This window comes from Protomyctophum bolini (genome assembly GCF_963924005.1).
Source record: "Protomyctophum bolini genome assembly, chromosome: 17".
In the NCBI taxonomy this organism is placed as follows: Eukaryota; Metazoa; Chordata; class Actinopteri; order Myctophiformes; family Myctophidae; genus Protomyctophum; species Protomyctophum bolini.
The window spans coordinates 28,277,968-28,291,658 of NC_137878.1; the positions used below are offsets into that span (position 1 = coordinate 28,277,968).

A 13,691-nucleotide genomic window follows, 5' to 3' on the forward strand; every position below is an offset into this window, starting at 1 on the left:
CATAGCCTACTGTACTGTATGTGTATAGAATGTCAAATGAGTTTAAGCCTAGACAAAAATCATGATTGATGATGGGCTATATAGTGTTGAATGGATATGCAAATATGCAGCACACATATGTTTTATAGCCTAGCACCTACAATATGTTTTTGCTATAGGCCAACATGCAGGCCTGATGATGCTGTTCAGTGTTCATACAGCAAGGTCATACTGTACAAGTAGACAAATCAAAATATCACCTCAAATCAATACCCCCAATATGACGAGAGACATTGAATGAATTATAGTGTATTATAGGCTCCTGGCTTATAGTGCTTGTTAGCCTATAGGCTGCACACACAGGTGAAAGAGACATATTTTATGGACAGGTAAAGGCCAGCGTGAGCCACGTCTCAACCAATCACAAGTCCAGGTCATCTCAGTCCTTTTAAATTAACAGCGTATGCTGTGTGTGAGTGTGAGACACATTGTCAGCTCATCAGCCTCTGAAGGACTGAAATACAGTTCCATTCGAATCTATTTTAAAATATATATAATAACTCTATTTCAAATTTAAGATATATAACTGATTTCTTTTTTAAAGGAATGGGTTCCCGAGCAATGCATTATTTGCCCAAATTCCTTCTCTTGCTGTTTGCCAGTTTGCGTTCTTTTGATTCCCTGTCCGCCGTAGAGGAGGATGGATACAGAGATGTGATGGGTGTCGTGTCGCCTGGAGAAGAGTATCTGACGGAAAACTCTGTTCGCTCGCTTTTTAATTTACTGAAGAAACGTGTGCAGTGCGGCGGCGAGGTGTCGTGTGAAAAGGTAAGTTTTATTAGACCCCCAACTCCGCAGTAGACAGACAGAGAGACGCACTGGAGAGGTCGAGGTCCAAAGGCTATTGCTGTTAATTGGTTGCTTCAAGTGACTGGAGATCTTATGGATTTTTCTTTTTGCCATTTCATTTGTTTAATATAAATATTGAACGTGGAATTGCAGTAGGCAAATTATGGACTATAGCCCCTGCATGCATACTTTGGATAAAGGATCAAGACCAAATACTTGCAATATCTTCTCTGTCTGAACTTCTCTGTAGCCAAGTTTTGGCTGCAGATTCTTCTGAAAAGTTAATTAATTTATATAGCCTCTAATTTTTCAACATTATTTGCTGAACACAAACCGGATTACATCGAGCGGAATATGGCCTAGCCCTAGCCTATCCTATCCTGGTTAATAACCAGTGGTTATGATGCGCAGTTTTCAACTGTCGGACGACTAGGACTCCTTTCGAATGCCCTGTTATGGAACACGTACCTTGGCACCTTTTACAGTGTTTAGCACTGCAGCCTGTTTGGTGGAACGTAGGCCTACAGGCTATAAAATTATAGGTAGGCCTATAATCCGGACAGGAGGCCTATATTGCCTACTAAATCAAATTACATTGAATATTTTTGCTTTACAATCTAAATTAATTGTAGGCTGTATGTATGTGTATGTACTGTATACACACACACACACACACACACACACACACACACACACACACACACACACACACACACACACGCATGTATATAGCTATGTATATGTATATGGTTATGTATACCGTAATATATTATATGTAAAAATCCTCTACATGGAGAAGGCTCAGCAATTTATAGACCATTTTCATTTGGATTTGTCATATAGGTTAAAAGCAGCTGAATAGAAGGTAATGACAAATGTTAATTCTCTGTGTTTCATTTTAGTGTTTCAGCACTCTATACACTCTACACTTAATGGCACACAGATAACTGGACCCCTGGGGGTCCTTGATCATGCGGTTGGTTCCAGCATATTATCGATAGCTAATCTTCACCATTATTTATGTATGTAGCCTATAGTACAAAATACAAACAACTCAAAAACATGAGTATGAGTATGAGAATGGCTAGTTGGTCAAATCTAAATGATTTATTATGGACTAAATCTCCTGCTGTTGAAAAGTCCAAAAACCTCATGAATGAACAGAATATTGATGGAGGAGGAGAGGCGGAGAGTGAGACGAGGAACGAGACAGTGAGGGGGGGAAAGGAGTGAAGTGAGGGGCGCTCTTATCATCGTACATCATCATCTCATTCCATCCAATCACAATTTGCGTCCTCACTTTTGTCTTCAATATTTGTGTTTACGTAATGTTTGTGTTTACACAAACACTCAAAACTGGCCATTGTCAATAGCATTTAATGTTTGTGTTCGGACAAACGCTCAAATCTGGCCATTCATTGTCAATGTCATGAATGTTTGTTTTAGGACAATGTTTGTGTTTACACGCACCCTCAAAGCTGGACATAGGAAGGGCTAGCGCCCATCAAAAAGGTTTTGAGAATGGGGGGGTCTAATCAAATGGTGGTCTGTGACCTATAATATATATCAAATTTGGAGTTGTTGAAATTAAAAAGGTTGGGAATCATTGTCTTATGTAAAACTAAAGTAGAACCCACTTTACTGTATTTGGCAGGTGTGACCGACTAGTCACTACCCAGGGCAAGGAAGGACACATCACAGGGCAGCTTTCTTAAGTAGACCGTTTTATTCCTCCATGTGCAAGGAATAACACAAAATGACACTTTACACAGGAAAGCAGATAGCTACCCACTGTCCGGACAGAAGCTCTTTTTGAGTGTTTGTGGAGATGACTGATTTAACCTGTTGTGCCTTGATCAAGTCCATGCATAACAGGTGCGCAGCCACACCCAGCTCTGAGTCCAGTTCTAGTTTGACTCAGGCCAGGTGTGACTGCTTAAATCAGTCATCCTCCATCTCACAGCAGATAATTCATGTTCTGATATCATTGCATGCTAGTCAACAAAGGCAGCACGCTGTAACAATTAGTCTAATCAATAAAGAGAACCTATTAAATAATAAAGGGAATGAACTGACCAATTGAGGGAACCTGGACGACAGCATCTAGCTATTCTCAAATAACTATGGTATCTATAGTAGTGGTGTAAGGGGCTAAAAAGTAATGTAAATACAATAAAATTAACTGTACAGCCAGCGTAAGAGTTTAAATGTTGCCTGTCTCCCCTATTGGTTTATTATTTACTGTCAATTTCCAGGGTCAGGTGTCAAATAAGGCAACACCCTACAATCCAACTACTACAGTATGTGTTTTCAGACTTGTCCCACTGCTGTGCTGGATGAGTAAACAGATCATTAGTTCATGAATCGTCTTGTTATTATCCTATTAGTTTACCGTTCTGGACTTCACATTGAACCTCATTAGCTTCTTGTGCATGTGCTGCGCGCATGCGGGCGTGTGTGCGTGCATGCATGCGCGTGTGTGTGTGTGTGTGTGTGTGTGTGTGTGTGTGTGTGTGTGTGTGTGTGTGTGTGTGTGTGTGTGTGTCAGCAGTTTATGGGTATATCTGCCCTCGTGTGCTCTCCTTATCTTTGTCTGGGTCAGAGTGAACTGCACATCTAAAATCATAAAAATGTCCTAAAATCTTATGAGGAAGGCAGTGCATGTACAGGTGCAAGACAAGCAGCAGTATCACAAAAGGAAATATAGTCTGGCAACTAGTAATGCTCATTTCCTTTTGTTTAACCTCTGCATGACAGTAACATATTTCCCTGCCTGGCCAAAGTCTATGCACACCGCAGAAGGTCAAGACAACCTCGGTGACATCCGCCAAGGTTCCTTATGCTTTCCCAATCTCTCTTATCTTCACCAGCTGTCAAAAAGACAGCAGATCAATGCACAATGCAATTATGGGCACTAACTTTGCTCGTAAACCTCAAGTTTAACGGGCACAGTAATATACGGTAATATACAGGTGTGATGGTACAATTCGGGAGTTTACGGGAGTTTGTTGGAAAGTTTCCTGTAATATACACATCCGTATTTCAAGCTTTTTGCGCAGTGATACTTTCCTATACTCAACCAGCTACTTAAAAGACCCCAGGGTGCTTTTGACGAAAGTTCCAGACCCCTGTTTTTTAACAATTCTTCTTACAACCACGATCTTAAACAGATAATGCTCCACCCTTTGTGTGCACACAGCTGTGGCACAATTATTCTCCTGTGGGAGTTTCTCAATAACCTATGACATGTGTATAATCTGTCACATTATACTCCACATATAAGAAAAAGACAAGACAAATAGGACTAAGTGAAACACCATAATAATCGTTGGGATGAGATTCCATAACATGTCATTCTCTAAGAGGAGCCGTAGGTTCAAATAGACCTATTTATGGTGTACTTGTGAGATCATTCCACGATGAATGTTAAAGCTCCAAGGCCGGTGTTTTCATTCCTCGGACATACAGTTTTTGTAAATATTCTTGTTAGACGTTAGAAGAAGTAGTCTACTGTGTTTATTATGATGTCTTACTTGTTCCCATATTTTCTTTTTCTTATGTGTGTGGACTATATGGCAATATGTAATAACCACCTTTGGTGAGTGGCATTTTAAAGCGGTGTGTGTGTGTGTGTGTGTGTGTGTGTGTGTGTGTGTGTGTGTGTGTGTGTGTCTAGTGCAATCTGACAGAGAACATTTACCAGCTGATCGGCAATCACTCCGTCCATGATGAAGGACAAGAAAGAGGGGACAAACTTCTAGTCCGTGTATCAGAGCTCAGCCACTTGGCAGCGGGCTGTGTGTTCTATCTGACCTCTCCTGCCAGGGCCTGTACGGCCATCGTGGAGGGAACGTGGGGCAAAGAGACTGAACACCTGCTACACAAAATCACACTCCATGAACACCAAGATCACCGGCACCAGGAGAGAGAACCTGATCACGAACCTGGTCATGAACATAAGCACATAGACGTACAAGGACTGGAGCTTCTGATTCAAGAAATAGAGGTGCACTATAAGACCTCAGACCATGAGGTGAGCATGAGACTATTGCATTACTGTAAATGCATATGTATAGTAGCACCCAGCCAAGACCCGGCCCACAACAGCCCTGCCAATTGGGATGAGCACTATTGGCACGACAGGTTGTGCATCGGGTCTGGCGAGTGGGAGACTGGGGTTCTACTAGTAGCATTGCTAATGGGTTGGCCACTAACTTTATGATAGGATAGAGAAAAAGGAAACTGGGGAGAGAAAAGGAGGTACACACAACACAAGTTTCAAGACAGAATTGAACTTGGAACGTTGCGATTATGTGGTCAGTTGCAGGATGTTGCAGAGCTCAGCTCAAAACCTCTCTTCTCTGTTTTATCATTGTTATGTAACCAGGGCTGTGTTAGACCAAATGACATCATGCTGGAGGTCAATGCATCATCATCATCATCAGTGGAAGTGGGTGCATTGTTGGGTCGTGTCTTATACCATGTGCTGCAAGGTCACTGTATCAGCAGCCTGCCTGAAGAGACTTTCTTCCTGGATTACATCATGCATCTTAAAGGGTCGGATAACTTCACTGTCCATGGTAAATATACGCTTTCTGGCGGCAGACAGACATTTTTACTTTTACGCAGGGCCTACTAAATTAGTTTGTGTATACTACAAACGTGACATCCTCCATGGACAGATTAGTATAAAACTAAAAAAATGTATGGTAACATGTATATGGGCCGTGGTCTCTGCCCTTGTAAAACTAAAAACAATATACAGTATATAATCAACTGAACATATATTTTTTGTTTGATTAAGTAGTAGATCCTTTAGGCAGGGCATGGGTTTTCAACTGATTGTGAACGAGAGACCACCACCCTGACTTAGAATCAACCTGGGGACCACTGTTGTGTTGGGTGGGGCTATGGGCTAAGAAAGATTTTGTAACACTTGCTAGGCATCCCATGTGTATACATCCCACTGTCAACCAATGGTCCATTGATTTGACTACTAATAATTCCTAATAATGACAACCAGACAATCTGGTGCACTTCCCCCTCTTGAGATTCTAACTCCCTTTTTCTGTTGAATTGCTTGACCTCCAACTTGTCAGTAAATTACTACATGTTGGACGGTCATCATAGGTCACCAGGCTTTTAATCAACAAATTACATGCATTACTAAATGCATGGTCAGGGACCACATGCTAGACCTCCACGGACAACCAGTGGTCCACGGACCACCTGTTGAAAACCCCTGCTTTAGGGAGAGCATTTCTGGAACAAAGTTAAAACGGTATTGAAACCCCATATTGTAAAAATGTCTTGTGATCTTGTGTTAAAGCCAGTTTGCATTTGTGCTCTGTAGACCTAGAAGCTCTCATGATGACATTGGGCATTGGCGCTAGCAATGAGGATCAGGATCACAGGGATCACGAGGATGAGCAGGATGAGGGATATGGGAGAAACAACACATGGGACCAGGTACACCACACACACACACACACCCACCCACACCCACCCACCAACACACACACACACACACACACACACACACACACACACACACACACACACACACACACACACACACACACAGCAGCTAATGCGGTTCATTGTGAAGTCCAAGAAACTAAATTGTCTTGTTTTCTCTCTTCCAGCGTTGTTTCTCAGCTGAGGAGCTGGTACTGATCCACAGCATGGGGGGAAACGCCACCGCTACTTCTGTCCTGGATCGGTCCGACTTGGGCCGGCTCAGCCCAGCACTGGTTCAGCAGATCCTGAGTGGGGCCTGTGGTGAGGGCACCGTAAAACCACCAGCACCTGCAGACCAGCTTACAGAGACTGAGAGTGAGTAGGCTACAGACTTAGGCTACAGAAGAAGCTACGTTTCTCACCACAGACGCCATCACAAATATCAACCATGATCTTGATCTATCTCTCTCCCTCATTCTTCCACTCTCCCCTTTTCTCTCTTCAGAATACATCTATGCAACCATAGCCAACTTTGTGATCACACTGACCTCCATGTTTGGCATTGTGGTGTTGCTGTGTACGCGCTGCTCAAGCTTGTTCCAGTTGGCCATCCAGTTTAGCATCAGCCTGGCTGTTGGTTCACTCACAGGCGATGCTTTACTGCACCTGTTACCCATGGTGAGTGGAGAGATACCTAGCTAGACAGACTGAGAGGAGGGGGTACACTCCTGTTACCCATGGTGAGTGGAGAGATACCTAGCTAGACAGAGCCTGGAGGGGGTACACTCGTAATCTTAAACATTAGAGCTGTCTCCTCATATGATAATAATAATCAATTAATCTGTCATTTTGGTCGTAGTTGACAAATACTTTGTTAGTCGATTAGTTTACTAAAAGTCACAGAAGTGAGTGTCGCAGGGGCACGCACAAAGTCCATAGACTTGGCCACCACATGATGTCACGGGGGGCATGCTGAAAAACATGGACCATTTCCACATAATTATACGATGTGGCCTTCTAGAAGAGCACTTGTGTCTGTCCGCAGCTAATTATGCAAGTCTCTCCAAGTTGATTTTCATATTATACTGAATAAATTAATTGGAACCAATTGCTTCCTAAAAAAAAAATCATGGTATGCTTTGGGAAAATGGTCTGCAGTAATGTCTTGTATACGATACTATGAGTCATAGTGGGCTAAACATTCCAGACCACCAGTATGAAAGGTGGAACATTTACTTGAACAACAGCTGTACTGGTCAGTTTTTTTTGTGACCATTACTCAAAGGCTCAAAGAATCAAAGGCTCAAAGACAACCTCTGTTGTTCTGTGTTCAGTTCCTAGGCCTACACGTGCACTCAAATGGCCATGAGAGCCACGGTACCAGGCATGGTAAGGATATGGACTACATATACAAGATGCTGGTGGTGATGGCTGGGATCTACTACTTTTACCTGATGGAATGTATCTTTTCTCTGGTCACTCGTAAAGAAGACAACCATCATCATCATCCTCATCATCACGGGGTAAGGCGTGCACACACAAACACACTTTCTTAAACTGTGTCTTTTATTTAGTGGATTACTCTCTTTCACCGTCTCTCTTTCTTTGTCTCCGTCTCCAGGAGGAATCTGATCCTCATCACTGTGATCATGGCAAGGTTATACAAATGTACCAAAAAGAGAAGGAAAAGAACCAGTCGGCATCACAAGTAGTCCTGGTGAGCGGTTACGCACCCACGCTCACACACACACACGCACGCACACACACACACACATTTTTCTGATTTACAAACAAACTTTGTCCCATTAATCACTATAACCAACAATGTATATAATAATAATAATAATAATAAAATGTATCTATTTCAGTTTGACCCTGAAACAACAAGTCTGAACAAGTCTCCAATGAAAGAGCGCAGCAGAGGTGAGATAAGCTGTGTGTGACACACAGGCACACCACAGCATTTTGATGAATAACTATCCCACCTCACTTAGAGGAACTCTAATTGAAACACTAATCTCTCTGTCTGTGTGTCTGTCCCTGTAGAAGAGCGTCTGCTGCCCTTCATGATAACCATAGGCGATGGGATCCATAACTTTGCAGATGGTTTGGCCATCGGTGCAGCTTTCTCTCTATCGTGGAAGTCAGGCTTGGCCACATCACTTGCCGTACTCTGCCACGAACTACCACATGAACTTGGTAAGAAAAAGAAAAGAAAGCAGAACACACGGAAAACATACAAACAACTTAGATATACCGGTAGACAATATTTCTACCTTAGAAAGCTTTTCAGATTATGATGACATGGCATCAGCATTGTTTGAATAATCACAATTTAAAATGAAAATAATGTGAAGTTTATATCAAATATTTACAAGAACAATAGCATTAAATATCAAATAGCAACTAACCCCTTTGTTTGTTTCTTTCTAGGTGATTTTGCCATATTGCTTCACTGTGGTATTTCTGTACGTAAGGCCTTATTGCTGAACGTCGGCAGTGCCTGTACATCTTTCATAGGCCTGTATATTGCTCTGTCTGTGGCCACTGACCTCGCCACCAAACAATGGATAGCTGCAGTCACTGCAGGACTCTTTTTATATGTTGGACTGGCTGACATGGTGAGTGTTTCGTGTGAATTAAACAATAGACCCCTGCCAAAACGGCTGGATTGTTTATATATACATGACAGTAAGTCTATGAAGCATGTGTCAAATATGTGTTAGATGCTAAATGTGTGCATGTCAGCCACTAGATGTTTGCTAATCATTTCCCCCCTCCCCTGGTCCTCTAACCCTGCCCTCTTTTTTATTCTTCCTCTATCCACCATCTCTGCTCTCTATCTAGCTGCCAACGATGGTCCACATCAACTATGAGAGACCCTGGCTGATGTTTCTCCTGCAAAACCTAGGTCTGCTTAGTGGCTGGGGCATCCTACTGCTGCTGTCACTATACGAGGACCAGATAGGCGTCTAGATCAAAGGAAAGAGATGGACAGAGACACAGACATACAGTACAAACACAGAGGCCACGGGAATGAGTACACGACGTCAAACAAAATCTGGTCTTCTCAGTAGACTGGTCATTCTACTTTGGGATTATTCAAAGAGAGAGGAAGACCAGATATCACATATTCTGTACAGTGGGAAGAACATGGATGGTTCCAGACAGTGGAACTAATCCATACATGCGAGTGCATAGATACATGTAAAAGTACTGTACGTGTCTATATGCATGTAGACAGTTGATATGTATACTGTACACATTCTATCACAATGGGATATGTTCATTTCATTTAAATATTCTATCGGTTGTTTTACTTGAATTTAAAGCATAATTTTTTACTTTTGTATTTTTCCCACAGGCAACTTCAAATGTTTTTTGCTATAGAATGCTGTCAGAATAGTATTCTCTAATCTTATATTATCACGTCACATTCCACGGTTGAGAAACAGGCCAATGTCTATAGTTGAAAGTTAAGGCACACATTATTAAGTCAATATGTTCCTTTATTTGAAACTCATAAAGGACACATGTAAAGTGTTCACACATAAAGGAAAGCGTACCCATTCTTCAGCTGGTGGTGTTCCAGTTCCAATTTTGTCTGCTCATTTCTTAGTGTCATCACTTCCTGATTTTACTTGTTTAATCTGTATTCTGTGCAAGTTTTCTCTCCTGATTGGATAAAATAGGTATCCCGACCTAACATTTTAATTTCTGTTTACAAAGTAAAGAGCAGGATAGACAGGGAGACTCCCGTTGCTGAACAAACCCTCCATTGAGTCTATATCAACGAGTACTTTCAGAATATAGAGCTGTTTAACCATTAAAAACTAAAACTAAAAAATCACTTACCCTACCATTAAGTGCTTACCACTACCAGTATGCTGTTAACCTTGTACCAGGATAATTCTTTCCAGCATAGTGACGAGAGACATAAGAATAAATTAGAGACAAAAATGTATTTAGATACAGTATCCTGGCCTGTATTATATCACTGAGAACTGTACAAAGAATGTGATTTAATGTAAGGTGATGTTATGAAACGTAAAGTTGTATGCCAAATGTATGAGAGTGAACCATATGGATTTATTTTGTATTGTTTTTGTTGTTGCATTATCCTGTTGTTTGAAATGAAAGCTCTTTAAATAAAATAAATCTTATTTGTTCATTTTTATTTTTGGTTGTTTCAAACAGTTTGTCCCACAAGGTGCTCCCAGATTTAGATTAGTATCATTGCATAAGCAGCTGGATTTTATGGCTGAAACAGTAACTTTCAACAGGCCAAATTAATGGTAAAGTGGTTGGTCTCTATACTACTATAAATGTACAGTATTTAAATTATCTTAAACACATGAAAAAAGTTCTGAAATGGCTGTTTAATTGTTTAAGTGTTATTTTAATCCTATAGTATGAGTGTCTCTTACCACATGGTTTTAATGTGACATTAAACATTAAACTAAACAAGGGTATTTTACATTCCATAGCTTCTAGATGTTCTGAAAGGAGTCATTCTAGCTTATTCAGTGGAAACTGGACATACTGGTATCTCATTATCGGTTTAATCTTATCTGCTACTGGGATTGGGTCAGACCACCAGAGTCCACCGACAACTCATCACACAAGCAAGCATTATGGGCATGTACACTCAAACAAACATGCATATTAAACTAGGCTTTCTGACAGTATGTAATATTTATGCACGCAGGCATGTTGTATGATTTCTGACATGCGTATGCACAAGATGAAGAAGCTGTATACATGTCGAAGTGTCCTTCGGGAAAGACACTGAACCCTAAATTGCTCCCGATGTGCTGGTTGGTACCTTGCATGGCTTCCGCCGCAATCGGTGTGTGTGTGTGTGTGTGTGTGAATGAAATGCACTATGTAAAGCGCCTTGGATAAAGGCGCTACCGTTTACCGAAGAGTGACAGAAACATGCAACTCTCTGTCAGGCTGGAATAGAGCCTATACTGTATGTACTGTAGCATGCGCCTTAACCACTGGGCCATCGGTTCCCCGGACTAAAGTACAGTATTACTGTGGTCACTACTCCACCATCTAATCTAGTAATTAACAGTTATTAGGTTTAACTACTGTATCCACATACAGTAATGACCTCTGTAAGCTTGGCCAGGTGTTCGTGTGAACTTACACACGAGTTCACACGGCAACATGGAGGAGGCACAATAACATACTGTAGACGGCAGGTGTTGAACCCAAAACGAACACTTGACTTGGTACTTCAAGGGAGCTACAGTCTGCACACTGTAGTGTAGTTCAGGGGTCTGCAAACCTTTTCACATTAACTGCCATGCTTTCATTTTCATGATAGTCAGTGTGCCATAGATAATTATGACACCACATCAAAATGTAATATTCCCAACTGATTTTGATTGTCCATGGGATAGACACATAACAACCTTAAAAATATTTTCTTTCACATCAGGATGTACTGTATACTATTAAACTCAGAGCAATAACCCACCTATCTCCCATCCCCAGTCATGAGTTAGGATTTTAAATTATGTGCAGGATGTAATTTGAAGATGTGAGTGGACATAACTTTTTTGGAATGAAAAGAAAAAACTTCTCTGCCTCACACTTTTGCCAGTGTGCCAGTGAATTGATCACCCTTCCCTGTGCCAATGTTGGCCCCGTGCCTAAGGTTGCCTACCCCTGGTATAGTTTACACCCTCCCCAGGCCAACAGTGCTCAGTGACAGGGACAGCGGTACACCAAAGCACCAAATAAAGTGACGGAATCCCATTAAAAACTAAAGTCAAAGAAGAAAACCCTGCATAAAAGCCTTGATGATGCACAGAGACAGCAATCAGTCAAAGCCAAAACACAACTGACAAAATAGAAGGAAGTACTGTAGAGGATGATGTCATGTGCAACAGGAGAACTAAAGTGAAGTGTGTTAAGGAAGGATGGCTACGAAAATACAGAAGACAGATCAATATATCATGTTTCTCCAGCGTCAGATCGAAGTGGCAGACACACACTGAGTCAATGCACTCACTGACCACATCATTTGGCAATGTCCCCAGTTTGATTCCCACCTCAGGGGCCTGTGCTACCGCCTGTCATCCCTCTGTATCATTTCCATGTTTCCTCAGTATCCGATCTGAATAAAGCAAAACAATCTGCAAGCTCTCTTTGCCTTCGACAATACCATCTCTGTGGGAGGCATACTTTGGTCCGACGGACCATTGGTTTGACGAAGCATTGGTCCGACTCGGGGTTAGGTTTAGGTGTGCTGCCCCGTGCTCGCGGTTATGGTTAGGGTGAGGGTTTGGGGTAGGTAGTCGATGGGACCAATGGATCGGACCTATGCCCCGTCGGACAAAAGGCATGCACTCCATCTCTGTGACTCTTATCCGATTTGTTATCAGCAAGGCTGAGCAAGAGAAAAGGGCAGAGGGTGCACAGAGAAAGAGACACATGTACAGTACACTCAGTGAACGCAGAGACATACAGGTGAATGATTGAATGATCGCACTATAACTCTAACTACAGCTTTATTATAACTCAAGTTTATTGTAAGTGTGACTGTCAGTCCTGTGTTATACTGGCAAAGAGAGAGAAGGGCCCGAGTGAGGGATGGTGTCCTTGGAATATAAAAAGGAGCCATAAAGCAAGGCAGCTGACTCTTTATGGGATGATACAAAAGAACAGCTTCCACTTAGTCACAGAATGTACATTTATGAAGTAAACTACCAGTAAGACGCCCTGAAGACGAGAGTGCATGCATCTGTCTGGGTGACGGCAGACTGCTGGGCGAGTGCTGGCGCTTTGGCATGGGGGTCAGATCAACATATGGGATGAATTCTGTACTGGCCATGGAGCTTGTCTTGAGTGTACAGGGTTTGATGAGGTCAGATCAACATAACAAAATCAGACGAACAAGGTCATGGGCAATCAAATGCTTGGGAGTAAAACAGGGTTTTAAGTCTGGATTTAAAAACGTCAATGGAGGGGGAGGTTCTGATGGAGTAGGGGATGGTGTTCCACAGCCTAGGGGCTGCAACCGAGAAGGCACAGTCACCTCTAAGCCTCAACTTGGTTGTCGGGACATCTAGAAGCTCAAGGTCTGTGGATCTGAGGTGCCTAGTGGTGGGGGGTATTTTACCAGGTCTGTGATGTAGGCAGGGGCTAGGCCATTCAGAGCTTTATAAACAAATATAAGGGACTTATTAATTCTGAATTTCACTGGTAACCAGTGGAGGGAAGCCAGGATGGGGGTGATGTGGTCTCTCTTCTTGGTGCTGGTTAGGAGCCTGGCTGCTGAATTTTGGACTAATTGGAGACGGTTTAGGGCTGATTGACTGATACCAATGAAAAGGGAATTGCAGTAATCTAAACGGGATGTCATGAGGGCGTGTCAGAAGAGGAAGGAC

The 13,691-nt window shown here is 42.2% G+C and overlaps 1 protein-coding gene across 1 annotated transcript; it reads left to right on the plus strand.

Annotated features, from left to right (window-relative positions):
* Positions 1–680: 680 nt before the first annotated feature.
* On the plus strand, positions 681–9,436 carry slc39a4 (solute carrier family 39 member 4). Its single transcript, XM_080787010.1, has 12 exons — positions 681–807; positions 4,505–4,861; positions 5,216–5,408; positions 6,182–6,297; positions 6,474–6,663; positions 6,794–6,966; positions 7,623–7,811; positions 7,910–8,005; positions 8,157–8,211; positions 8,335–8,487; positions 8,722–8,909; positions 9,136–9,436. The coding sequence occupies exons 1-12, from the start codon at positions 697–699 to the stop codon at positions 9,262–9,264; spliced, it is 1,950 nt and encodes a 649-aa protein (XP_080643136.1). The 5' UTR covers positions 681–696; the 3' UTR covers positions 9,265–9,436.
* Positions 9,437–13,691: the final 4,255 nt, after the last annotated feature.

Excerpts from the sequence above, each read along its gene's own strand:
- slc39a4 (XM_080787010.1), top strand. The coding sequence starts at position 697 with ATGGGTGTCGTGTCGCCTGGAGAAGAGTATCTGACGGAAAACTCTGTT. Across the intron at positions 808-4,504 it reads GCGAGGTGTCGTGTGAAAAG|TGCAATCTGACAGAGAACAT; the intron begins GTAAGTTTTATT and ends GTGTGTGTCTAG. Across the intron at positions 8,488-8,721 it reads CGAACTACCACATGAACTTG|GTGATTTTGCCATATTGCTT; the intron begins GTAAGAAAAAGA and ends GTTTCTTTCTAG.